General features: G+C 36.7%; 1 protein-coding gene and 1 non-coding gene across 2 annotated transcripts in view; both read right to left on the minus strand.

The window, feature by feature from the left end:
• Positions 1–820: 820 nt before the first annotated feature.
• The window catches only part of LOC107093235 (rho GTPase-activating protein 27-like), a 43532-nt gene continuing 19103 nt past the window's right edge, over positions 821–25249 (minus strand). The window contains exons 3-18 of the mRNA XM_015388161.1: positions 19041–19481; positions 14870–15109; positions 12746–12826; positions 12513–12635; positions 10046–10126; positions 8006–8073; positions 6622–6706; positions 6257–6358; positions 5988–6086; positions 4472–4571; positions 3254–3388; positions 2793–2891; positions 2624–2701; positions 2405–2536; positions 2167–2272; positions 821–1900 (exon numbers count right to left, since the gene is read on the minus strand). Of these exons, the coding sequence (XP_015243647.1) occupies positions 1729–1900; positions 2167–2272; positions 2405–2536; positions 2624–2701; positions 2793–2891; positions 3254–3388; positions 4472–4571; positions 5988–6086; positions 6257–6358; positions 6622–6706; positions 8006–8073; positions 10046–10126; positions 12513–12635; positions 12746–12826; positions 14870–15109; positions 19041–19481 (2142 nt within the window). The 3' untranslated portion in view covers positions 821–1728. The remainder of the gene's footprint in view (positions 1901–2166; positions 2273–2404; positions 2537–2623; positions 2702–2792; positions 2892–3253; positions 3389–4471; positions 4572–5987; positions 6087–6256; positions 6359–6621; positions 6707–8005; positions 8074–10045; positions 10127–12512; positions 12636–12745; positions 12827–14869; positions 15110–19040; positions 19482–25249) is intronic.
• trnar-ccu lies at positions 23421–23493 on the minus strand. The gene has a single exon. It is a non-coding gene; the product is annotated as a tRNA-Arg (tRNA).

The raw sequence follows: 25249 nt of genomic DNA on the forward strand, positions 1-25249 counted from the left end.
ACAATCAGATATACCTAACACTGTCTTAATAATTATATCAAAAATGTATTTCTGTTTTTTCTTTTTACATATTTTGTTAAAAGGGCAAATAAGGAATTCAAACCAAAAAAAGTAATTTTCTGTTTTGTTTTATGCTTGGATCAGGCTTTAAAGGGTTAAGGCTACTGTTAAAGCAACCTGAGCTTCTGTCACCACCTCAGCAGAACCACAGCTAGATCACCTCCATATACTATAGACATAAAGCACATTATGTGGACATACTTTTCAAGTCACCCAAGTTTCTGTATGTATGAACAAATACTTTGAGCTATTATAATGAAGTGGTGAACAGTACATTATATTTATATTTTTAGAGAAACAGTATTTTAGATTTGCATAAGAAATAATCACCAGTATTTACCAAAATAAACATTTTTATCACATGTACCCAATGAAATTGATGACTTCGCTGTTTTGCTTTCAATTACAGGGATACTACTCTACTTAGAGCTACTCATTTGAAAAATATCACAATTTTAAATAAATGTACTAAATTTTTTAGGTTTCTTTTACTTCTTTTTGAACTGGTGTTTGTTGGTAGATTCAACAACTACTGGCCTTTTTGTCCAATTCTTGCTTGTGGGCATAACATTAAAACTCGCTTCCCCTCCCAGTTTGTAAAACCTCTGATAGGTGCAGCTGGAAGTGGGCCCCTAATGAACTTCTTCCAAGGGCCTCATAGAATCGGAGCAGCCACAAATTTAACATACAACAATAAATATCTGACACATTTTAAAAGAGAAAAAAGAAAACCTTGATTTTTTTTTTCAAAAGTTAATTTATTATAGAAAGAATTTGTGCTTTTTTCCACCAGCTTGCAGCATAACTATACCATTTATTACTATTTACAGGACATATAGTTATGCTAATTTCCTCTTTTCTGTTGGCTGTTAGATTAAGTTGACTTCAATCTGTTAATATATAACTATTTCTTCTCACTGTTTTATCTTACAAACTCCTCAGGTACAGCATAATTGAAAAAATACTCTCACAGTCTTTTACAATCTACATCTAATCCATTTTCTACTTCACACCAACATGTTGGCAATAATTTCATCTATTTATACATTTCTATATTACAATAAATTTAATGGGAAGAGTGAGAGGAAAAAAAATGGAAGATGTAAGAATACAATAACAGTTATTACCAGAATTGATATCATGTAACATCAGATCCTAAACAAACGTTAGAAAGAGATTAAATGCTTAAAAAAAAAAAAAGATAAAAGCTCATTTAAGACAGCGTTAATGCTTCCCAGGTTTTACCAAACTGATTTGGACATTTTTACTTCATCTAAGAGGAGAAAAGCAAGCATCAAATAGGAGAAAGTGGCTTTAGCAGCTTTCGAACATTTAGATTCTGAAAGCAGTTTGACACAGAGTGCTTCTTTCACTGAAGAAAAGTAAAATCAGTGCAGCTCAGACTTATTCCTACAATACTGGAACAGAGAGTTTGACAGTGCGAACGTCCTCAGGCAAAAAAAAAAACAAACATACAGAGCAAATCCCTTATCTTGGCAGCTTAATTTCAACGGCACTTTTAATTTATTCCATACATCTTTAATTTCACATGTGGTACTAAAGCTGCTGATGTGCATACGATGGGAAATCTTAAAAAAAAAAAGAAAGAAAACAAAAAGTCTAGCACTTTTTTACACGTTCGTCCAGATGTGCGTGACTGTTTTAGCTTCAGCTAAACAGACGGTTGTATTCATTCAGGATGAACTCCACGATCTGGTTCTGGAAGACCATGTGCATGGTGATGTTCGCTGTCTCCGTCTCCGGCCGAAGCAGCGTTGGGCCGAACACGATGGCGACGTTCTGCACAGTCATCCGGTTGCTCTCACCGTATTGAATTACCCTGATATTCAAAGAAAAAACTACAAGTCACCCATCAGCCCCACCACAAAAATATATCTCCTGCAGGAAAATAGATTTCACTCTAAAGGCAAGAGATTGCAATCATTTCATGGTTCTAAATTAAAGGAGGTTAAAAATAAATGCCCCACTTTTTAAAGTTAGATTCAATCTCGAGTACAATTTTTGGTGAAAGTGAGGTAAAAACTTTTGAATGACATTGTCAAATTAGCATTATAAAATTAGCAAAAGTAGAAAAAAAAATCAAACCTTTGTAAATGCCCAAAAAGCAGCTTCATAGTGTCATGGTTTGCAGGAGGAAGTGATCTAACCAGCTCAAAAATGTGAGACAGCTTTGTGTTGTAATCTGCAATTCCTAGGAAAATGGTGCAAAATAAGTTATCAGTTAATACTTTGTAAATATAGAGCAATCTTTATTAAAATCCTTCAAATAGAACAAGAGGTTTTGCAAAATTATTGATAAAATAAGGAGTGAAAATGTGCTCACTTATGGCTGCAATGAAGCTGTTAAAGTGGCTGTAGGGGAATAGAGGCTCAGGAAGCTCTCGGAAAAATAATTTCAGTGCTCCGGTGATGACATGAACGTCCTCCCACTGACCATCCTCAAGGTCCAGTTCCTCTGGATAATGCAACAAGCACAAACTATTAAAAAAACAGCAGGGGGCGCTGTTGTTTAAATTTAAAAGACATCATTAAGGAAGCTCACCATGATCCGCCTTGAAGCGAAGCTTCTGTATGACAGCAAGGTTTCCACTGACTCTGTACAGCCCATCAATGTCTAAACCTGTAAACCACACAGCAGCTCCTCTCAATAAGTAGTTTCATATAAAACAAATAAAGATTTTATCATTATTTAGCCTTTCTAACTCACTTACCTCTCCTTTCTACTGCTTTAACACATTTTTCCACAAAACTAGGAACGGTGGCCCTCTCCTGAGCACACAGCGTGGCCAGATGACAACCAAACACATTTTCTAAACAAAAGTAGAACATTATTTTTAGCAGCGTGACAAAAAAATACATTAAAAAGCCTTTTAATACGCAGCTAAGGACAAAGAAAATCAAAACAAAACTGCTTTGGAGATATATCAATTAAACCTCACAAATACCAGCATAAAATTTTCAACCATACATATTATTTTTATACTTTTGTAGTCAGTTATTATATTTTCTACCTGTGTCAAATTCAATGTCACACATTGAAACTAAAGACCTAAAAAATAGGTTAAAATGCACCTAAAACAATAAAGCATTGAATATTTGATAATGCAAATGGGGGGTTATTTTTATTAGCTATTGATAAAATCATTATCTAAGCATCCTGGCATGAACTGACCTCGGAAATAACCCTTTTCTTTGACCGACTGCAGCGTTGGCCGCTTCATGAGGAACTTCATGAGCTTGGTCCGAACCTTCTTCGGATCCGTTTCCCCCGCAGCGCTGGGGGACTGCGATACGCTTGGCCTTTGGGCTAAAAACAAACAAGATATTTCAAGATTTTGTTGCAAATATAGTTCTCTAAAGCCTGTGTAAGTGTATATGGGTCCAGCGTTCCCAGGCCAGAGGGAAATACAGTCCTTCCAGTGAACTCTGAGTCTGTCCCAGAGTTAATGCTTATAAAACCAATGCAACCAAGTGTCCTATACTGATACCAGAACCACGTTTCCTCCTGTTAATATCGAGAAGCAGAGGCTTTATAAGCTCTGCATGAATCCCAGAGGTCTTAAACTTATCTCTAAGGGTTGCTAAGTCATTTCACCATCTTGGTCTTTTAGTAATGATCCACATTGCCTTGCAATAGTTGAAGCTAAAGTGGCTAATCTAGCAATATTAGATTTAATCTATAATGCTTTTATTTATTTCAAGAAAAAAAAAAACAAGACAAGAGTAAAATAGATTTGACTATAAGAATATTTACTTAACAAAATAGCTTAAAATCAACTTTAAAAGAATCCAGACTTTGCTTCCTTTAGGTGGAGGTGAGAACGTGTTCTGCCAAACGTAGCAGGGAGCGTAGCAAAGGGGACCTGGAGATGCTGGCCCCTGGACCAGCTGAGGACACGGCTAATAGATAGGATGGACCTTTCCTGGTTTTACGGGTGAGTAGAATAATCTAATACTGGGACTGGGAGCCAATGGAAGGAGAAAAGGATGGAAGTGATCAACTCGTAATGTCCAATCTGGAAGATAGAATTGCATGGATAAGTTTTTGAGTGTCAGATTGGTAAAAATTTAACAGATCTGGGAGATTTTGTGGAGATGGATTCCTTATAAGGTTGTCTGTCAAAGGTGAGTAACTGATCGAACCAGACATCTAGGTAGGTTAGTGGAGGGGAAAGAACGATGACTATGCAGGCAGGTTAAAGATGCAAGATCTGCTCTGCTGTCCACAGGCAGGAGAAAAGTTAACTGCTAAGCTCTTGAACTATTATTTAGAACTATCTTCCTCCATATCTGAGTCCTTCTAGTCATCTCGTACTCTTCTGCTTTTTGTTCCCAGCTTGAATCCAGATTAGTTTGAATCGGAGGCTTTTTTCTAAAAATGTTAACCTACGTTTTACTTTGTCTGCTCCAACCGCAGGCTTGATGTCTCGTTCTACGATTTTCTCATATAGGTCTCCATCCTCTTCCTCAGACGGGTGGTCCTGGTAGTCCTGACAGACGGAGGAAGGAGAGGAAAGTCATAAAACGTGCAAATTCACAATCATTGTCACTGATGGATTCTCTGAATATTTTCTGCATTTAAGTGCCGTTTACTCTTTCACCACTAGATATCTTATGATGTAGTACCATTGCGGCATTCGTTACTAGTATAATTTTATAATTAAAAGCAGAAAGATCTGTTATTTTATCTGATACCAAGAGTCAGATAAAAAGAAGACATTTTAACTCTCAGAAACAGTAAAGCAAAAACCAGGAGAATGACATGTGCAGGGAAGGGGTCTTCCCATTGTATTTCTGTCTACCACACAATTCAGATAAGTTATTAAATAACATCCTAAAAAATATACCAAAATCAAAGAGCAAATGTTCCTTCCTTTTTTTATTTGTTAAATTTTTGAAAAATGTATTATCTCAGCTCTACATGAGTCTATTGCTTCTGTAGAAAATATTCTTAACTGAATTGTTTTTCAGGCTCTGGTCGACACCAACAGTTATAAAAATGTGTCGTTTATTATAGTCTAACCTTTATAAAAATCCTTCTAGGGAAAAATAAAATGAAAAGGTCACTGGAATTTTTTTATTTGATTTTCTTCAACAGAAGAACAAGAAGCCAGTTTCATGAGCAGATTTGCCCCAAAATCTCCTTCTACTTTTGTTACAAAACCAAATTTAATAAGATCTAAAACACATAGAATGTATGATTGAATCTAGAAAAAAATATGAATCACATGAAAATACAAAAAAAAACAAAACTATTGATGCAAGAAGGAAAGAAACAACCCTTTTTATAATGTAACCAAGTAAAATGACATTTCTGAGATGGAAGAGCAGAAAAAGTTGAAACCTTTTGAGGTGTTAACTTTAAGGCCCTTTTTAACTCATTTAAAAAAAAAAAAAAGAATTTTTAAATATTCACTCTCCTTTACGTTGAAATAAACAAAACCTTAACAAGAAGGTTTTAGTTTTAAATAAAGAGCATAAATATAAAAATAAATAAAGACAATAAGGAGCAGAAATGCTCTGCAGAAAGAGCCGCTGCGTTGTTCGCTTCAGCAGCTCTATGTAGTGAGGATCTTTCTATCCAGCCCTTTATACGGATTTTTCTGACCGTGCAGAAGCCATGTAAACAAAACTGAAGATGTTCAATGAGATTAAGAGGAGGCAGAATGGCTCTTTTTAACCCAGCCAACGTTGTTCCTCCCATTTCCTCGTTTTATGAAAAGTTCACCATTTTCTGCGTATGGCTTTACGTGTAAATATAAGCAGAAGTGTAAAATCAGTCCTTGTGTGGTGGAAAGATTAAGCAATCCTAATTTGCAAATTCAAAACATTCCCATAAGAGCTGGATTGTTTTTTGTTTTGCTCAACTATTTCCAGCAGCTGTTCAGGTCGCTGAGCAGACTTACGAGCTGTCGAATGGTGTCCGTTAAAACTTTGTGCCAGTCGAAGATAATGCTTTCTATGTCGTACTGGATGAGAAACTCCACACCGTTCTTCCCTTTGAGCTGACAAAAGGAAAGGAAAGAGGATTTAATCAAAGTTGCTATTCAATGATTCAAATCTCAGCTCTTTAGTGTTTTATAACTACATTTGATTTGGGTTTTATTTGCTGAAGTTAAAACCATCCATGCAACAGCACTCTCAGCATGCTTTCAGTGTCAACAAACAGACACACCTCTAAAACATTCTTTTTACTGGATTTGTCCTTGGTGGCCCAGCCAATCGTAGCGCCCTTCAGATCCACCGTGAACTCTGGAACAATCTGATTGGTCCTGTTCTGCAGGGTGAAAACCAAAAAATTATCCAGCTGTTTGCCAAACTTACTGCGCTGCATTCCAGGAGGCGAGCCGCAGTTTAAACAATAGCTGTCGTCGCCACTTGAGGCACGAAGGCTTGTCTACTGTGTGTCCTCTGACACAAAAGCCAAGGCTGCGCCGCAATGTTTCATCTGTTTTCTTAAAGGGCTGAAAAGTGTACATTTAATTCGCAGACAAAACATATTGTGCCTTTCTAGCGAGTATAATAGAGTGTGGACCCTACCACAGCGCCTGGTGAGGGTTTGGGGTCTTTGTGAAATGTCAGGACTCCTCCGTGAAGAACAGTCCATGTTGGAGCCCAGTTTTTCCTGCAAAAAACCCAAAAGACAATGTAAAAAACATCAGTTTATCTATCTCAGTTATTAATCTTATTGTTTAGATACATTAAAAGCAGGGTATTACAGTTTCAGACTTAACTACATGTGATTTTGATCATTCTGGCTAACAGCTTATAAAATATGACAGCATAGTGCTTTAATGCCAGAGGTTCACAGATTGCCGTTTCAAGCACCTTAAAGGAAAGTTTAGCCACAGGAACAAAAAAAAAAATAACAAAAGGAACAACTGGCAGCCATTCTCCTCTTTGGGTTTTATTATGAGTCGGCAGGAACAGTGAAGGTTGAGGTTCCCAGATTGTTTCGATCTGCAGGTGTTGGACCACTGCATGTTTATTCAAGCCCGAATTTGGAAAGGTTAAGTCACGCCAGGCTTCCCTCTGCTCACAAGTTTTCACTTGGCACCTTCCCACACTGCCAGCTTAAAGTGACACACCCAAATTCCTAAAAAACTATTAAAACTAACTGTCAGGGTAAAATATTAAATTGATCCAGCCCCCAGCCTTTCTGTCAGAGCATAGCATCATAAGAAATATTAACAATATAACTGCAAAAAAAACGTGCCCTATTATCGTAAAAACAAAATCAAAAAGTGCGTCTATATGAAGAAAGAAAGAAAGAAACCATTTTTCTCACCTTTTTTGTACTAACTTAGATTATTAAATCAGCTTTTAAACCTTTTAAATGAGCTTTTTTTTACTAAGCTTATTACGTTTTAAACTGTAGTGTCAGCTTTGAGACAGAGGTGGACCCTGCAGACCGCGTTTAACATCACCATTTAGCCCCGTTTGCTGCAAAGTGGTGTTTATATTTATTTATTGTCCAAGTTACCAAATACAGTAACTTGGACAATAAAGGGTTAAAAAACTTGCCTTTACTCTACATATTTCTATCTTGCATTTCAAATGTTGTTTTTATAGCACTTTAATTTGTTTTTTATGGGGGGTGTTACATTTTAGGTGTTTTTTAAATAACCTCACCTCTAAATTTAGGTTCCTGAATACCTCAGCAAAACTGAAGGCTTATGGCCTCCATTCTGCAAAGCACGATAGCATTATGCAGAAAGAATAACCCTGCAAGTAGTAAATGTGCTTATAGAACAGCATGTACAAATGTTGCATCTAACATTTCTTATGCATCTGAATTAATGCTTTTCGTTTGATGCACTTAATAAAAATCTAAGTTTATACTGTTTAGGTGCATAAAAAAAAACCCAAAAGAAACACAAGAACATAAAAGTTGTGAAAGAAAAAGAGCAACATTGCAACTTACCTAACTTTCTTTCCATTCTCACAAACTTTTGTTTTATTAAGAATTCCAGCTTTTTCCAAGTTCTGTACCTGCAATTTATTCAGAAATTACAATATTTAATCTTTTTGACATTTGTTTTTTGTATTTGCTTACATGAAAAGATGGGATGGAAGAGACAATGTTCCAAATGCACAAAACAAAACAAAAACTGTTTTCACTTTGCAACAGTTGCAGTGTAGTTACATCTGCAAAGGGACAAAAACATTTACATCCTGACCACAGAAATCAACATCTGAAGTTTGCAGATAAACACTTAAGGCAAGCACAAGGCGTCTTGTCCTGCAGGGTGATTGGTTTTTAAATAGCGCCTATTTAGCAGCAATCACCTGATGTAAGTAACGTTATATTAGTATAGATATTCAACGATAAATGTTACGTTCTAAAGTAAAACATCACACAGTCAGTAGAAACTAAAGGGTTGAAATGTTGCGTAAACTGAGACTCACCCACCAAAACAAAAGAGCACTTACTGAAAGTGAAACTTAAAGCGCAGCTTTGCAAACAGCTTCACTAATGGGGAAATGGAGCTTTCTAATTTAGACTGTTTTCACTACGTTCACCTCACCCTAACCCTTCAAAGACAGTTCAGTTTTTAATGAAACAATAGCTAAGTCATAACTTGTTTTATAAGCCAACAAAGTACTTTTTAAACTGAGCTGAAAAGCAGGAAGTTAAAGTCAGGAGGTTGGAGGAGAGCTGTGCAAAGATGCGTTCAGAGCAGCAATACACAGAATATGCTTTAAAGCACTGATGTGTAAACAGCTGCGACATTTTGCCATCTGCGTTACAAAAAAAAAACATGCCTCAGATCACTTCCTTTTTAAAAAATAAAATCTTGAAGTAAAGAGAATATCGAATCTCTAAGTCATTAGGATGCAAAAGATAATTAGTTCTTACAAATAAATCAACTGATCTATTCTTAGTTTTCATAACAGATATTTTGTTAACCAAAATTTATATTAGAATCCTGATGCAAAAATATTTAAACTGTGCTTCTGCTTTTAGAAACACATAACACTGAATTCCTGAACTGATATCAAGGGTTGACATGGAACTGATACCGAGCCCAGATGAGGCGGTTTGTTTATATTCTTGCAGGGAAAATACTGATTACTAATAAAAGGTGGAGTGATTTAAATAAATTAATCATGAATGGAAAATGTGGAAAAAAAGCTTATTATGTTATTTATGGTCACACCTTTTGCTCATCATAGATAGCTGCTGCTATCTATGTCTAAAGCTCAGGTGAGCGCTTAAACTAACAACCCACATTGTAGCGCAGCCACTTTGAGGTCAAATAATAAGGATTTCTCCAGGGTCTAAAATCAAAAGCCTTAAGGAAGAAAAACAAAAACACACAACTCAGATATGGGGGCAGATTACAGAAGTAAACGGGTTTAGATTACTGACTGTCACACAGCTGGAATGGAAGAGCAAATGGTTGACTTACGTAATGCTCTGGAGAGTTTCCTGTACTGGAGCTATCGCTGCTGTGGTCTGATGTGTTCCTCAGATGAGTCTGCACAAACCTCTAAATCAGAACACAGAAGAGGATTTTACAGTCAGTTTGGTAAAAAATAATGAACCAACACATTAGGGCTGTGTCACTGGTTGATAAATGTATTACCCTTTAAGACTTTTAAATTATAGACAACTGTTTTGTCTTGTAAGGTAAGGTAAGTGCCTTTATTGTCCCACAATGGGGAAATTCACCTCTGCATTTAACCCATTTAAGGGTCTTGCTCAGGAACCCAGAGTGCAGGCTGTGGGGATCGAGCCGGGCACTTGCAACCTTCTCAGGTCACAAGCGCAATGCTCTGACCACTAGGCCAACCCTTATTTGAATTAACAATCGGGAAAAACAACTTGAATTTAAATTGTAACCAAAACCCTATCTAAAAGTAACAAATTTCCTTAAAAAAAAAAGTCCTCTCTACCTTTAACCTTGTTTAACTTAGGTTAGAGGAGTTTCGCTGCCTACATCCCCCAGAATGCNCTTACGTAATGCTCTGGAGAGTTTCCTGTACTGGAGCTATCGCTGCTGTGGTCTGATGTGTTCCTCAGATGAGTCTGCACAAACCTCTAAATCAGAACACAGAAGAGGATTTTACAGTCAGTTTGGTAAAAAATAATGAACCAACACAAAAGGGCTGTGTCACTGGTTGATAAATATATTACCCTTTAAGACTTTTAAATTATAGACAACTGTTTTGTCATGTAATGTAAGGTAAGTGCCACAATGGGGAAATTCACCTCTGCATTTGACCCATTTAAGGGTCTTGCTCAGGAACCCAGAGTGCAGGCTGTGGGGATCGAGCCGGGCACTTGCAACCTTCTCAGGTCACAAGCGCACTGCGCTGACCACTAGGCCAACACGCATTTGAATTAACAATCGGAAAAAAAAAACTTGAATTTAAATTGTAACCAAAACCCTATCTAAAAGTAACAAATTTCCTTAAAAAAAAAAGTCCGCTCTACTTTTAACCTTGTTTAGCTTAGCTTAGAGGCGTTTCGCTGCCTACATCCCCCAGAATGCCATGCAGTTCTGGACTGGGACTCAGTGGGATTAAACCATTCTATTGGATGTATTTTGTAAGACGGCATATTAGGGCCAGGCTAGAGATTTTTTTTCTTCTATTTCGAGAATAAAGTCACAACATTATAAGAATAAAGTAATACAATTATGAGAATAAAGTCATAATATTAAGAGAATTAAGTCCTAAAATTATGAGAGAAAATTTGTATTTTATGACAGCTCTTACAAAAAGCACTTTCTTCCCTAAAATGAGGAATGTCGAGAATTATGTGAAGTTATACTTTGGCTCTGGTTTCATAAATAAGAAAATCTTTTAACATCGGCATCACATTGGGCAATAGGTCAAAGTGAACTCAGGTTGCTGATTGGTGGAGCTGGTCGGCTGTTATATGCTGGTCGGAGCTTGAAGCGTTCTTTCTAAAAATAAAGTCGTAATGTTACAACTTTATTCACGTAATATTACAACTTTATTCATGTAATGTTACGACTTTATTCTCATAATGTTACGACTTTATTCACGTAATGTTACAACTTATTTTTGTAATGTTATGACTATTCACGTAATGTTACGACTTTATTCATGTAATATTACAACTTATTCTTGTAATGTTACGACTTTATTCACGTAATGTTACGACTTTATTCACGTAATATTACAACTTTATTCTTGTAATGTTACAACTTTATTCTTGTAATATTACAACTTTATTCTTTTAATGTTACGACTTTATTCTCGTAATGTTACAACTGTATTTTTGTAATGATATGAATTTATACTCGTCATATTACAACTTTTTTTCAAGTAATTGTAAGACTTTATTCTCAAATAAAAAAAAAAAGAAAACTCTAGCCTGGCCCTATTAGTCCTTCATAATTTTGTACTTATATTGACCATTTCCATTTCATTTCATTTCATTTGTTTTGAAACATGATTTGATTTAACAATTTTTACATTGAATGCTTTGACCAAGTGTCATTAAAAAACATATTATTATTGTTTTATTTCCCTAATCCTACACCAGAGGACAAAACAGCAAAGGCCATTTTCTGCATTCTGCTCTGAACCAAGAATCATTTGGAAAAACCGACAAAATTAGAAAAGAAATTCAGTGAAAAAAGTCGCAAAGATCTATTTTAGCTTCAAGCTAATCGCACCATGCTGATTCATTATATTCTTGGAGTAAAAATAACCCAGATTGAAGCTAGGTGCTAAGCTAAATTCTAAGCAAGCTAAATGCTAATTTAATTAAAGCCTAGCAATGCAGAACAGCCATTAAATGCCTGATGTTGTTGTCTTTAAGGACCAGGTTTTGAACATTATATTAAAATCCTAATCTATGCTTTTTTATTTTAGTTTAGTTTTTATGCTGATATATATATATATATATATATACATATATATATATATCTTTTATCTGGGCACCCATGCAAGGTTGTTATCCTTCAGTGATCTCTTTTCTAAGAGGTTTCCTATTTGTACCTTAAAATATTTAGAGTTTAAATGTTGTGTCCTCATTGCTTTCCTCCTTGCAAAAAGTTTGGGCACTAATGATCATTATCAGTCGCCTGAATGAATGTATTACTTTCAGTTTAAGTCATCCCCAGCTGTGCCCTTCAACAAAATGTTCAACCTTTAGATCCTGCTTTTTGTAGTAAGGAAAAGCAAAAGCCTGTATTTGTGGCCAGAAACTCCACAGGTTCTGTGCAAATGTTGCCTCTCCCTAAATCAGAGAGCTATGAAGTAGATTTGCCTTGCTAAATAGGGGTTAAACCTTTCCGATGTTGGCGGATAAACACAGACTTACCCACACACTACTTGCCTACTGCATAACTAGAGCTTTATATTTAGGTGTTGGACACACCCTGGAAGTGTTACACAGTTCCTGCACACATGCTGAGTCTGTCAGGGTGTGAGTGTGCTCATGCATGTACCCCATCTTCCTGGTTAGTGGAGAATTGAGCAGGTGCCCTCGATTCTCTCCAGTTTTTGATGATGTGGACATTTTCGTTCTCATCACCATTCTGCACATTGGAGTGTGATGGAGCTCCTGGGGCCTACAGGTCCAAAAGTAAAATTAACACCATAAACAATGAAAACTGACAGAGAATGTTCATTCTTGACTTAATTTGGAGAACATGTCTTTAAAGTAGAGCAGGATCTTCACCTCAGGTAGATTCCACTCAGACTTGGAGCCGTCCCTCAGGTAGTAGTAGGTCTGCCCCTGATCATCTACAGACTTTATCCACTGTTAAACAACAGAAATATATTTAACTGGAATATTTTTGCTGTATATTTTACAACTACCCAAATTAATAAATGTATAGCGTAACCTATTTTTAAACAAAGAAATGCGATAATAGAAAAGATTCACTTATTTTTCAAACAGTTGGTGATCTTACAGGGTATATAACCTATGTAAGAAGTCAAAACCAAATAGATTAGTGATGCACTGATTACACAAGATTGGCCAATGTTAATATGGGTATTAATATTGCATTTATGACTAATAAAATTATATTTACCAATGAGATATTTTCCTATTATTCTGTAACATGTTACAGGATTCAAGAAGGACAGGAAGAGGGCAGGTTTGTCCTCCGTTTAAAAAAAAAAAAAAAAGTTTTATCTCTTTCTTTTGTACCAGAATAATACAACACTAGATATTTCTCACTGATACAAAGTATAATGGCAGCTGTGAGCATCAGAGAAACAATGCAGGTCAGAAGTGAAGCAGACATTTAACTTACCATAATGTTTGTATTTTTACAGACCGTTTTTATTGTTACAAGTACAAACATTATGCCCCATCCCATCCAGTACTTTTAGTCACATAAAGAGAGTTTGAAAAATGAATACGTATATATTTTATTTAACTAAAACAGCTCATTCTGTGACCTAAATGTATGCAGGAAACTATATCAATGCTGAATTCCTCTAAGTACTCCTTTTAACTGTGTTAACTAACCTGCTATGTGGTAAGTTAGCTCTTTTAGATTGGATTTTAATTTTCTCCTTGCAAATTTCCAGCTACTCTACACCTCAACAAAACAAAGTCCCTTGGAAAAGTTTAGCTTTTTTTTTTTTTGCTTAACTCACCGTAATGGTTGCATTATGCTTAGCTACAATTAGCACTGATTTCTAACAATTAAATCTGAAGGTAATAATTGTGATTTGCAGGCTTTTATAAAACACAGAGGCACATTAAGCCTTACTCTCAAACCTTCCCAAATGATTTTCAGAGGTGTACTTTTGTGTTTATTAACTAATCTAAAAATACAGCTGAGCAAAGAAGTTTGAATTATATTTCAAGGGGTTTATCTTGATTCATTGGCTCAAAATGATCCCCACCTCTTCCGCAGGAAATGTAGATGATGTAGCAGTTTTACAGGAAGTATTGTTGACTCGATCATTTTAATAAAACTATGATTCCTTTTGCAAAAAAACACCTTCTACTATATATTGACTGTTGCTAAATTTTCCAAATAAAGGTTCACCTTTTTCCTGCCTGCATAAATCTTTAAACATTTTTAATGGGGGACATGAAAAAAGAGAAAATAACAGAAACTTAGTGATAAGAGGATTTCTTCTGGAGCAATTTAAAGGAATAAAAAATAAGTTGGGAAATTAAAAGGAATAATATGAACTAAATTTTACATACTATTGTTGTTAGCTTTAGTCTTTCAGCTAGAACAAATGAAAAAGAAAAAGAAAGGGTTCCAAAAGTAAAATTAAATCTGCTACCCCTGGAGAACATTAAAGCTTTAATGGATGCTTGTTTCACACTAACCCCTAGGACCAGTTTCTATTGATTCCCTGATGTTTAATAATATATTTCTAATCTTAGAGCCAATTTAAAACATAAAAAACAAACAATTTAAATCTTGTACTGATTAAAATAAAAAAAATATATTATGATATATAGATATTTATGACTTTATTTTTAAATTGCATTGTTTTGTTTTTATAGACTTTGAAGGAAACTTCACCTACAGCGCACCATTTTAGAGGTAAAACTGGGTCTTGCCATGACTTTTTCTGAACCATATTACCCGTACTGAACATGTTTAGAAGGGAGGGTGGCACCACCCAAAATTTTTTTTCCAGCTCTATCCTTAGCAATGCTTATGGAAGAACTACTCAAACCAGAGAAGGAACAAAAAGCTGTAAAATAATCTGCTACAATTGTGGAAAGAAAAATTCAATTTAATTTTAAAGTTCATTGATCTTAACCAACACCTCATTTAAATGCTCCTCAGTCTGTAATGAGGACTTTGTTGACTCTGCATACCTGATCTGGAGAGTTTTCACTGGTGAAAACCCAGGTCCCATTGGGTTCCACAGTCAGGTTCCATCCAGGCGGGGTACTGCGATCCAGGTTGGCCCGGGGAATATTGGTCCGACTCACATGACTGAGACTGTACTCCTTGGGGAGGGTGGGAGGTCCGGTATTGTTGAGATCCTCGTATGCCTCTGCTGTTTCTGCACCAGGGTAATCTTCTGAGGGATAGTCCTCCGCAGGTAAAGGAGGCTGGAAATAAGGGGGATGACAGATTAATAAAAAAAAAAAAACTGCATGTGGGTACAGCTTTATAATATAGCTTTGAGCTGAAGGGTTAACACATGTTAGCATTTATTTTCAAAATGTATCATTTATTTTCATTTAAATGTCAGTAAAAGTTAAACACAGGAAAAGTTGGGCTTTATCAGATATGACATTCACATTAAGTACTGGTAAATGTAGTCTGAAAACAAACTCCAACGCATAACAAAAACATGTAAATGAAAGGAAAGTAATGAGAATAACCCTTTATAGATCCAGAGAGAGGAAAATTATCTTATTTTTCTATCTTTCTTCATGTTAAAAGGGAGTTTTTCCTCTCCACTGTCGCTATAAGCATGCTTAGTGTGAGGGATCGCCTTCGAGTCAATGAGTCGATGCAATCAGCTGGTTTTCCTTAGATAGAAAACTTGAGTGGATGATCTGGTTGAATTGTAAAGTGCCTTGAGATGACATGTGTTGTGAATTTGCGCTATATATAGAAAACTGAATTGAATTGAATTGAATTGGGCTGATAAACCCGATTCTAACTGATAATTTTGGACGGGATCAATGGGCTATAGTATCTTTAAAAATGTTCACACCCTGAAATTGATATCTCTGGATAAAGCAGAAGTAAGAAAAGGTATGGATTACTTTTTCATCTGATAAAAGTTCAGAAAAAATCTAAAGTGTGACATATAGTTACCCCAAAACAACACAGGCAACTCCTCACCTTTTACTATTATTACAGTCATTGATCTTTATGACAGCTGGTATACCACAGATTGTCATTTAGATTTAGGTCTTAACTCAATATTCATATTGGATTTCCTCTCTCAGTGTTTGGTTTATGTTCACATTTAAAACTACTCTGCTGTTTTTGCAGTTACATTTTTTTTATGATATTGTGTCATATTTTTCTGACACACATTTTTGTGTCACTTCTTTTTTTAGATCAGATATGCTTTGTTTGTGCAGACATTCGGTTTCCGTTTATATTCTGTTTGCCTTAATTCAAGTTTTTCACTTATTTTTTTTTAGTTTAGTATGTTTCTCTTTAAAAGAAAAACAAAAAATGACTACATGGTTTAAAAAAACCACCTTTTTTTATCAGTTGCTGTGACTCTTCTCTTGGGAAAGAGTTTGTTCTCTAAGAAACCTCTGAGGCAGACACTAAAACTATTTATACTGAGATAAAATTAAACACAGGTGGACTCACTTCACTATATTCATAGGTCAGAGCGTAATGATACACGTATTTGTCATGAAAATATCCAGTTCAGCCTAATATTTTGGATGCATCCAAGTACCAAACAAATACAGTGTTGTTTAGATGTGAAGACATGCAGAATATTGATGTGCAAATATCTTCCTGTAGAGCAAATTTGAAAAGTGACACCAAAACAAAATGGTCATTAAAGTAATTGTTGTTTCTCATGCAGCTACAATGGAAAGCAAACCAAAAGGGTACGTAGGTGTAACTATTTTTTTTAACAGCAGTGAGCAACACAGCATTACTGGATTAATCACATGAAAACATTTCCAACTTGAACAATAATTCAAGATCAATATATATCGCAATGTATTTTTATTCAGTAACAAGGAAATGACTTTTCCCATATTCTCATTACCATTTTTTTAAAGCAAATTTTATATATGTTAAATGTTATACTGGAGCGGTTTTATAAACTTTTATTTTATTTATATCCATATTGAAATACAATCCTATCAACCGAAATTAAGAAATATATTGTGATAAAAGTTTTGGCTGAATTGTTGAAGAAAACAAGCAGGCATCTAAATCCAGCTGCCTGTAACATTCGCTGAGTAAAAACGCTGCACAGCATGTGAGATATAGCAACACCCTGGTGTTGCTAGGAAGACTCCCTATGGACAGCTGCTCTGTCATGGTGCATTCAAGTACACTGGACATTTTCGGACTGCTCAGTAAATGCAAATATTTTCAGGACTGGACAATTTGATTTATTTTTGTGCATAAACATGAATTTTTTCACTGTAGATAATTAAAAGGGAAAGTGTTTTTGTTGATATGGGTTTGTAATGAGTTTCTTTTTGTGGATTTTCGTTGGTTTTTCTGTAAACAAATAACTATAACAAATAATTATCCTTTTTGTTCACTGTATATAGTTGCACCTATTCTTTTAAATTGAATTTTTCTAATAAAAAAAGATAAAAAAAAAAAACTACATTGTATTAATATCAAAATAACTTCAAAGGGACTTACATCTTTTTATATGCTTATATCGCTCTAATTGAATTCATAATTTCCTAAACAACACAGACTATTTTTTAGCAGTCATACTGTTTTAATATGGAGCCTACCTATAGGCGGAAGTTCAACTGAAGAAACTGATTTCTCGACTACATCCACCTACAACGCAGCCAATCAGCTCGGAACCACACCTCCATGAAAACCAATCAAAAGGCATCGAAAGTTAATCTTAAAAGGCCTCCGGCAACTTTTCTGCTCCTGTAGAGGTGCTGGTGTCTTCATTCAGATGATCCTGTTTCAACCCGCCTCCATCTCCTCCTCCACCATCGTAGCTAAAGCTTCATCAGAGTGTCATTCCTCCCTCACTCTTACTGCATTCCGCGTCTCATTTCAACCGGTCCGGCAGAAGACCGCCATGTTGAACCTGGTTCTGCCAGAGGTTTCTTCCCAATGGGGAGTTCTTCCTCTCCACTGTCGCCTTATGCTTGCTCATCATGGACAGGTTCTCTCAACCTGTGTTATCCAACTGGACTAGCGTACCGTCTCGCTAAGAGCTCAGTCTACAGACTGACCACCTTCATCTATCTCCACTCCACCACCAGTTTCAGTTCTAGGGGAAACAGCCCTGTTCTTTACTCCTGTTCATGCATATCTATCAAAATTCAGCGCTATGTTTCCTGCCGAGGTCTGAGCACCAAAGACCAAGTAATTGTATCAATAAATTTCTTCTAATTGTCTTTTCTCTTTGTTTGAGTTTTTCAGATTGAACTATCTATTATTCCATCCCTCTGTCTGTCCTTTCCAGCAATCCCTCCCCCCAGTGGGTTTCCCGGATTCAGTTTTATCAATAAAAAAATAGAAGCAGACATCTCCAATCACTTCCACAGTGGCCAAATTTCATTGCGATGAAACATTTTTACATCATACTCTTAACTGAAGATGACCAAAAACATACTTAACTATGATTTCAAAAATAAAGTTTGTTTGTTTACCCTTCCCTTAGTTTAAGAGAGTGAAAGCCATGTGATAAAGTCTTGAATAACAATGTGTGATCTTTTGACATCTCGACAGAAATTTCAACAAGCATGCGTAAGTTATTCCATTAATTCACTCCCAATTCTCAGCGTATTACACAAACTGTTTGTTTAATCTTTTCCAACTCATTGCAGTCACTGAATGATGAGTTCACTGACTCACTCCAATGATCTCAAAGCTAAACTCTCATAAAAACAAGTTGCAATAGCTTCCATGACCTTAATGTGCCATTCTAACTCAGCCCATTCTTCCTCTTTTTATCGCTCACATGAAGTCATTCAAGGGCAAAAATGGGATCATTGCTGATTTGGATGTAGCTATAAAAAGACCAAGAGAGGATCCTCATAAAGATGTGTACTACTGTGGTCAAATTTTCTTATATTGAGTCATTGTCCTTGAAATCTGTTCAAAGAATAATTTTACTAGTTTTGTTTTAAGAACAAAATGAGGTCAAATGTTATTTTAGAGAAGTCATCTGGGACGACTGGTGAGCCTATTCTGTGCAGATATAATGAATTAAGTCATGTCTGTAATGTAGGTGCAGGACATTTCATTCCATTAAGAGCAGACTGTATTTAGGTTGCCGCTGGGTGAGGCTAAAACAGGAGACAGAGGAAGCCTAAGTAGAGCAGCCAGGCTGTCTGTCCTTACCGGTCCGTCATCGGGAAACCTGTGCATGCTCATAGGCTCCATTGGAGGGGGGTAAGGGCTCTGCTGCTCAGGAGGGTCCCAGGACGTCTCCCCGGACATGTGGTTATAGAAGTAAGGCCGACCAGTGGTTTCATCCACCAGCTGCTCCCAGTCTGAGCCCCAGTCAGATGGAGGGGGGGACGGAGAGCAAGGTACCTCTGGAGGGAGCCGCTCAGGGTCCGTGGGGGAGTCTAAAAAGGGTTTGTCCCAGGTGGTGCGCCCCGTGTCGGGGTGGAAGTAATATTTCTGTCCACTTTCTTCGTCAACATGAACCTCCCATCCCTCCTGTGTTAGGGAGGAAGGCGAGCAGGGGGAGGGATCCGATGGGGGAGATTCGGAGATGCTTTGGCGAAGCTGTGCTACGTTGACGTACACTGCTGTCCGGAGATTTTTATCCTCCACCTGTAGGAAAGGAAAAAGAATATTTAAAAAAAAACAAGGAAAGATGTCGACATCAGAAGACATTTAGTAGCGCTTCGACTGTAAAAGACAGGTACGCTATAGCATACCTACCAGCTACCTGTTCAGTGCCAATAAGGTCATAATCTGGGGGAGTTCTTACAGGCTAAATGAAGTGATACAGCTGGAATAAAGTTTTAGTGGCACCAAAAATGTAGATATTTTCCCCAATCCTTTGACTAAGAACCTATGAAAACCCATGGCTCTCACAATATGACAGATATTCCGAATGTAAACAGTGAAATTGACACATCCTCCACTGCCCAGGCAACAAGAGGAGGTCAGCAATGTTGATCTACTAACTCAGAGTTCTGCAACCTTTAGATTAGTCCATTTGTCGAGAGTTCAGCTGAGTAAAAGTCTTTTAGAGCCGCAAATATTAGAAAACTTTTTTAATAAAACAGCTTGTTATCTTTTGTTATATATCTTATATAGAAACTCTACTGCCATTTGAAAGATCCAACATCTAAATGTTTAGCTTTGGAAAAAGTAAAACATTTCATGAATATCAAGCATGTATTTTTCCATAGGGTATTATATGATGAAAAAAAATCTAAACAAAAACCCACATAATTTCTAAGATGACAAGAAAAGTAGATCTAAAAACATATTTCTGGACATTTTAATGTAATTTTGTTGAGAAAATTCAATTAAATATTCTTAAAAAAAAAAAAATTCCAAAAGCTTCAAAGACTGGCATTTGTTATCATACCACATTAGTTACCTCTCTCTATCATTTTAGGCCACAATTAAGAGCCATTACAGAGATTACAAAGGGCTGCTTATGGCTCCAGATCCACAGGTTGCAGACCCCTGTACTAGCTCATCTGAGTCACCATGGTTACCAAATGCTTTACAGGCAGATATTTGATGGTAGAAGCCATTACGCCCAGCTGAATTAATATAATTCTATGAAACTGGTGAAAATAAATGCACAGTAGAATCCTATCTGTAGGTTTATGTCCTGCATGTGTCATGCAGATTCTTTTCCTTAACAAGCCAATGGTTCCCTGTAGGTATTAAACAGGAATACTAAAAGGTACCCAATAAGTACCTTAGACATCCATTCCTCAAACTTTCCCCCTGTAGGTATACTGTGTAGGATCCTGTAAGCAGGGGTAGATTTAGAAAATTTGGGGCCCTAGGCAAAGACAGTCAGGGAGCCCTCTGAATTGAGAAGACAACACATAAAACAGACCCATTACACAGACATATATTATTCTACGTTTTCCCCCTCTCTTCTTGTCCTTTTTCTTGTAGTTTTACTCTCTGTTTATACTCAGCTGACTTTTCTTGAAAGATCTTTTCCGAGCACTAATCTCCCTTAGCTGATTGCTCCTTCTTGTGTTTCCAAAAAGGCGATGGCAAAAGTAAATACAACAGGAGAGCAGGAGGCGGGGTTACCAATCTACTCGCTCTGGAGAGCAGAGTTCGCTGCTTTTAGATGTTGTCGCCAAAGTCTGTAGTAACAGAAAAAAGTCGCTAGATTTGACCCTAGGCGCTTTTTTGAAATAAAAGTGCAAGAGGGGCCTGAGAAATCGCTAAATATAGCGACTAAAGAGCTAAATTAGCAACACTGCTCTTTGCATCATTTGTTTTCAAATGGTTTGCTGCTGTCTGTTTGGACCTTTCGGGTCTGAGACACACTTAATATTATAAGCTTTTTGATGGCATTTTAGCATTTTAGGATTTTTATCAAAAACATAATTAAGGTGCACAAATAAGGAAAGATTGTATTAACCATACATGTAAACAGAGTAGGCAACTGCCTAGTATTGCCTTATGGTAAATCCCCCCCTGCCTGTAAACATCCCCTCTGTACCCCTATTAGTACTTATTGGTTATCTGGAAAGATATCCTTCAAGCATCCATGGGTGTCCTGAAATCTTGCTAAGCTATCCTTTAGATAGCCGTCAAGCAAAGCCTAGGGAACCATTTAAGTACCAGGTAAAGTATAACAACCTTTTAAAAAGACCAACTGTTGGATGAACCACACCCCAGCTTTAAGCTGAGCTGTAGTTCATCATATATGGGTCTTCTGCAGCGAACTGAAACACAGGAAGTCTAGCGCTGAAAAAAAACCCAACAGCCTTCTTGGGCGTTCCTTTCATACCCATAATCAATAACTAAGCCTTGTTGTTTTTATTTTGCCTTGTACCCAGACCTCAGTTCTAATGTAGAACCAATAAAACCCAATGTCTACAAAAAGCATACATTTAAAAAAAGTGTGTGAACTGCATAATATACTTTTGTGTTTATTTACGTACTGGAGTGAAAGTTTAACAACAATATAAATACTAACGAGTGAAAAAGACAGAGCAGTTGCAGTGGACTGAAACTGGGTTAAACTTCTCTATAACTGTCACGCATTAACCTCAGTGTCCCACTTTAATACAGCAACCTTTCACCAGAAGCTCATCGTGTTTTCCTTCCATACAAAACTACATGCTCAATTTTCACATGACAAGGGCAACGCGTATAGCAACAGAGCTACACATGTCAGGAGGACAGCATGTAAAGCAGAGCCAGATCATCACAATGAATTTGTTTAAAGAAGGTCAATACGAGTGACACAATCTGATGAAGGAGTGTTTGTGTGCTGCTGAAACTGATTATACTGACACATAAGTGTGTTAACTCCCCTCAAAATACCTCTTTTTTAAAATAATTTTTTTTTCTCTTCAAGCAAATTTTTTTATCTCACCTTTGCTCCTGTGAGGCGCTTAATTCTTTGAGTAAAACTCCTGGCAATTATTGTCCGGCGTAGCCTTTCAGTCGCCATCATGAACACATTACGAATAAAAGCGACGGTCTTTCTAGACTAAACTTTAACTATGTCTTGTGACAGAGCAAGCCAACTGCTATATTTACCCAAACCTGTGCATGTGTTTCTGTGGTATCTGCTGACCACTAGAATAAATGTGCTATTCTAAAAAGAGAAATGCACCAAATGTTAACACAAAGAGAAATGGCTTGTTAAGATCTGCTCTATAACACATATCTGTCACATGGGAACTGCTTTGAAATAAATAGTTTTTGTTTTTAAATTCAAAGCCAATCCAGTCCAGCGGAGCATCTTAAAAGTATAACAGTCAATCCCTCTGCTTAGAACAATTACATCTACTCTAGATTATGACTATATTGGCCTAAAAAACTTGGCTCTAATGATGCAAAGGATGTTTAACGCATTGACTTCCTAGTAAATAAATTCAGACTGACGTAAAGTCTAAACAGAAATGAAATGGTGACCATTGCATTTTCTGCAACACAGATATTTATGGAGGTATTTCAAAAAAAGTAAAAAAAAATTTTAATCTAGTGGATGAGTTTGGCATACATGTGCTTCTTTATCAGTAAATCAGAAGGGAGGAATGCATTGGCATTTAACAATGTTAGTACCACATCATTATCTTCTGTTTTATCTACTTTTTTCATGTTCAAGTTCAGCTTAAGGTTTGAATCTAGTTAAGTAAACTATATTTTCTTTATAGCAAATTATAGCATAACGAATCTGTGGAAAGCAAACCAAAAACATTTTCTTCTTTCATTTTTTAAACCATCCATCCATCCATTTTCTAATGCGCTTACTCCCAAGTGGGGTCGCGAGGTTTTTGCAGTGTTCTACAAAATAAAATTTTAATGATATTGGCTGACACAAGAGACAGCAACAAGTTTCCATCCAGATAATAATATAAAAAAAATAACAGAATTTTTTTTTTTTACCAAGAGGTAATTATAGAAATTACCTTTGCATTAAAAAACTTAAGAGGTAGGGGCTGCCATTGTGCTGCACCTGGAGAGCACTGTGGGCTCGAATAGAGAACCTCAAACAGCAAGGTCTATGTCTGCACCTCTAGATCCACCCTCCCCACAAAACTGTACCACCCCAGATGGGACTCGAACCCACAATCCCTGGCTTAGGAGGCCAGTGCCTTATCCATTAGGCCACTGGGGCCAGACATACAAGAGTCTGTGTTCTTGTTTTCTTCTTTATATCCTTTTCGTTTTGAGAAAATACATAATGATGCCAATGAGTCATCCATCCATCCATCTATTATCTGACACGCTTGTCCTGGGTGAGGTCACGAGGGACGCTGGTGCCTATCTCCAGCTGTCAATGGGCGAGAGGCGGGCTACACCCCGGACAGGTTGCCAGTCAATCGCAGGGCAACACAGATACGAGGAGAATTTAGGGAAGCCAATTAACCTAACAGTCATGTTTTTGGACTGTGGGAAAGCCAGAGTACCCGGAGAGAACCCACACATGCTCAGGGAGAACATGCAAACTCCATGCAGAAAGACCCCGGGCCAGGAATTGAAACCAGAGCCTTCTTGCTGCAAGGTAGCAGTGCTACCCACTGCGCCACAGAGCAGCCTCATTCTTTAAACAAAATCTTTAAAATGATAATAAAGGACAGATCTTTTTACTTTAAGTCAGGGTCTGAAAACTACTCTAAATTCTGCAAAGAAAAAGAGAAGACCAAAGAGCAACTGACAATCAATTAATTGATTTAAACAAGGTAATAGGTCACCAGTTGGAATATTTCTGTATTTTTTGTAAGAGTTGATGTCAACGGCACGACAAACATCAATTAATATATAATATTATGTTATCAGCTTGCGACAGCCTGCTGTCACACTCTAAAGCTGTGTGCTAACTTAAAATTTTTCATTTTCAAAATGAGTTGCACGTTTCAAATATTTTTTCATTAGCCTGACTTTAAGTTAGCTATTTGCAGTGAAACACACAGTTTGTTATTTTTGGTTAAAATGCAATTGGTTAATTTTTCTTTGAGTTGCCAGTTTCATTTGGATCTGCTGCTGAAGGGATGCAATGAGCTCCAGCTTTCTTCTCAATTGGTCGTTCCAGGCTAATCAGATAGTCACACCATTTGTTGTAATGGAAAGGGAAATTTGTTAATCATTTGTTTAGATATTCTTTGTTTTGGATAGTTTTGTTAATTTAAAAATACTTAGTGTCTGGCCAGTATTTACCTGTTTAATTAAGTTTATTTGTTTGTTAGTTTATACCCCTTGTGTGTCAACAGTGGTCTGATCAGCCACTATAACAGTTTCCCTCATGTCTTGTTTGATAGGTCAGTTAGTGCTTAAGTTCTTTATGTTACTACCTGAATTGAAGTCTGTTTTATTGACCTCTTTTTTGTGTCGAATTTATAATTTTTTAATTTTCAGTGGTTTTCCTGGCTGGTTTGTGCTGTTCTTATTCCTCACACAGCTCCTGTCCAACTCTTCTGAGTCTGCATTTAAATCTATTGGGCTGGTTCTGAACGAAGATCAAACTGAAATCAACAACCAGATCTCTGCCTTCTCCTGTTAATGTTCAACATTCTGTAAGTTCAATCTGCAGCGTATAAAAATTCACAAGTAAGAGACTGTTATGGCTGTCTGCATGCAGCACATGCAGCTTAGATCCTACCGTTCATTCAACATTTTTCAGATAGCCTTTCTCTTAATGCTCTAGTATAGACAAAGGCATACCCCACATAGTAAAAGACATGGCTGCCTTTGAGACTAAATTTAGCTCTTGGAACAGAGGCGTTGCAATAGAATGTGTGAAGGGGACGTCTGCCCAATAGCTTAGAAAGCTGTCTGATCAGACACCACAAGATTAAAATATGACTTCTCTTTTCAGTGTTTCTCATGCTTACCAAAATAATAAGTTACACTTGATGATAAGATAATGTTTAAAC

This window comes from Cyprinodon variegatus, unplaced genomic scaffold, assembly GCF_000732505.1.
Source record: "Cyprinodon variegatus isolate N-32 unplaced genomic scaffold, C_variegatus-1.0 Scaffold18, whole genome shotgun sequence".
Taxonomy (NCBI): Eukaryota; Metazoa; Chordata; class Actinopteri; order Cyprinodontiformes; family Cyprinodontidae; genus Cyprinodon; species Cyprinodon variegatus.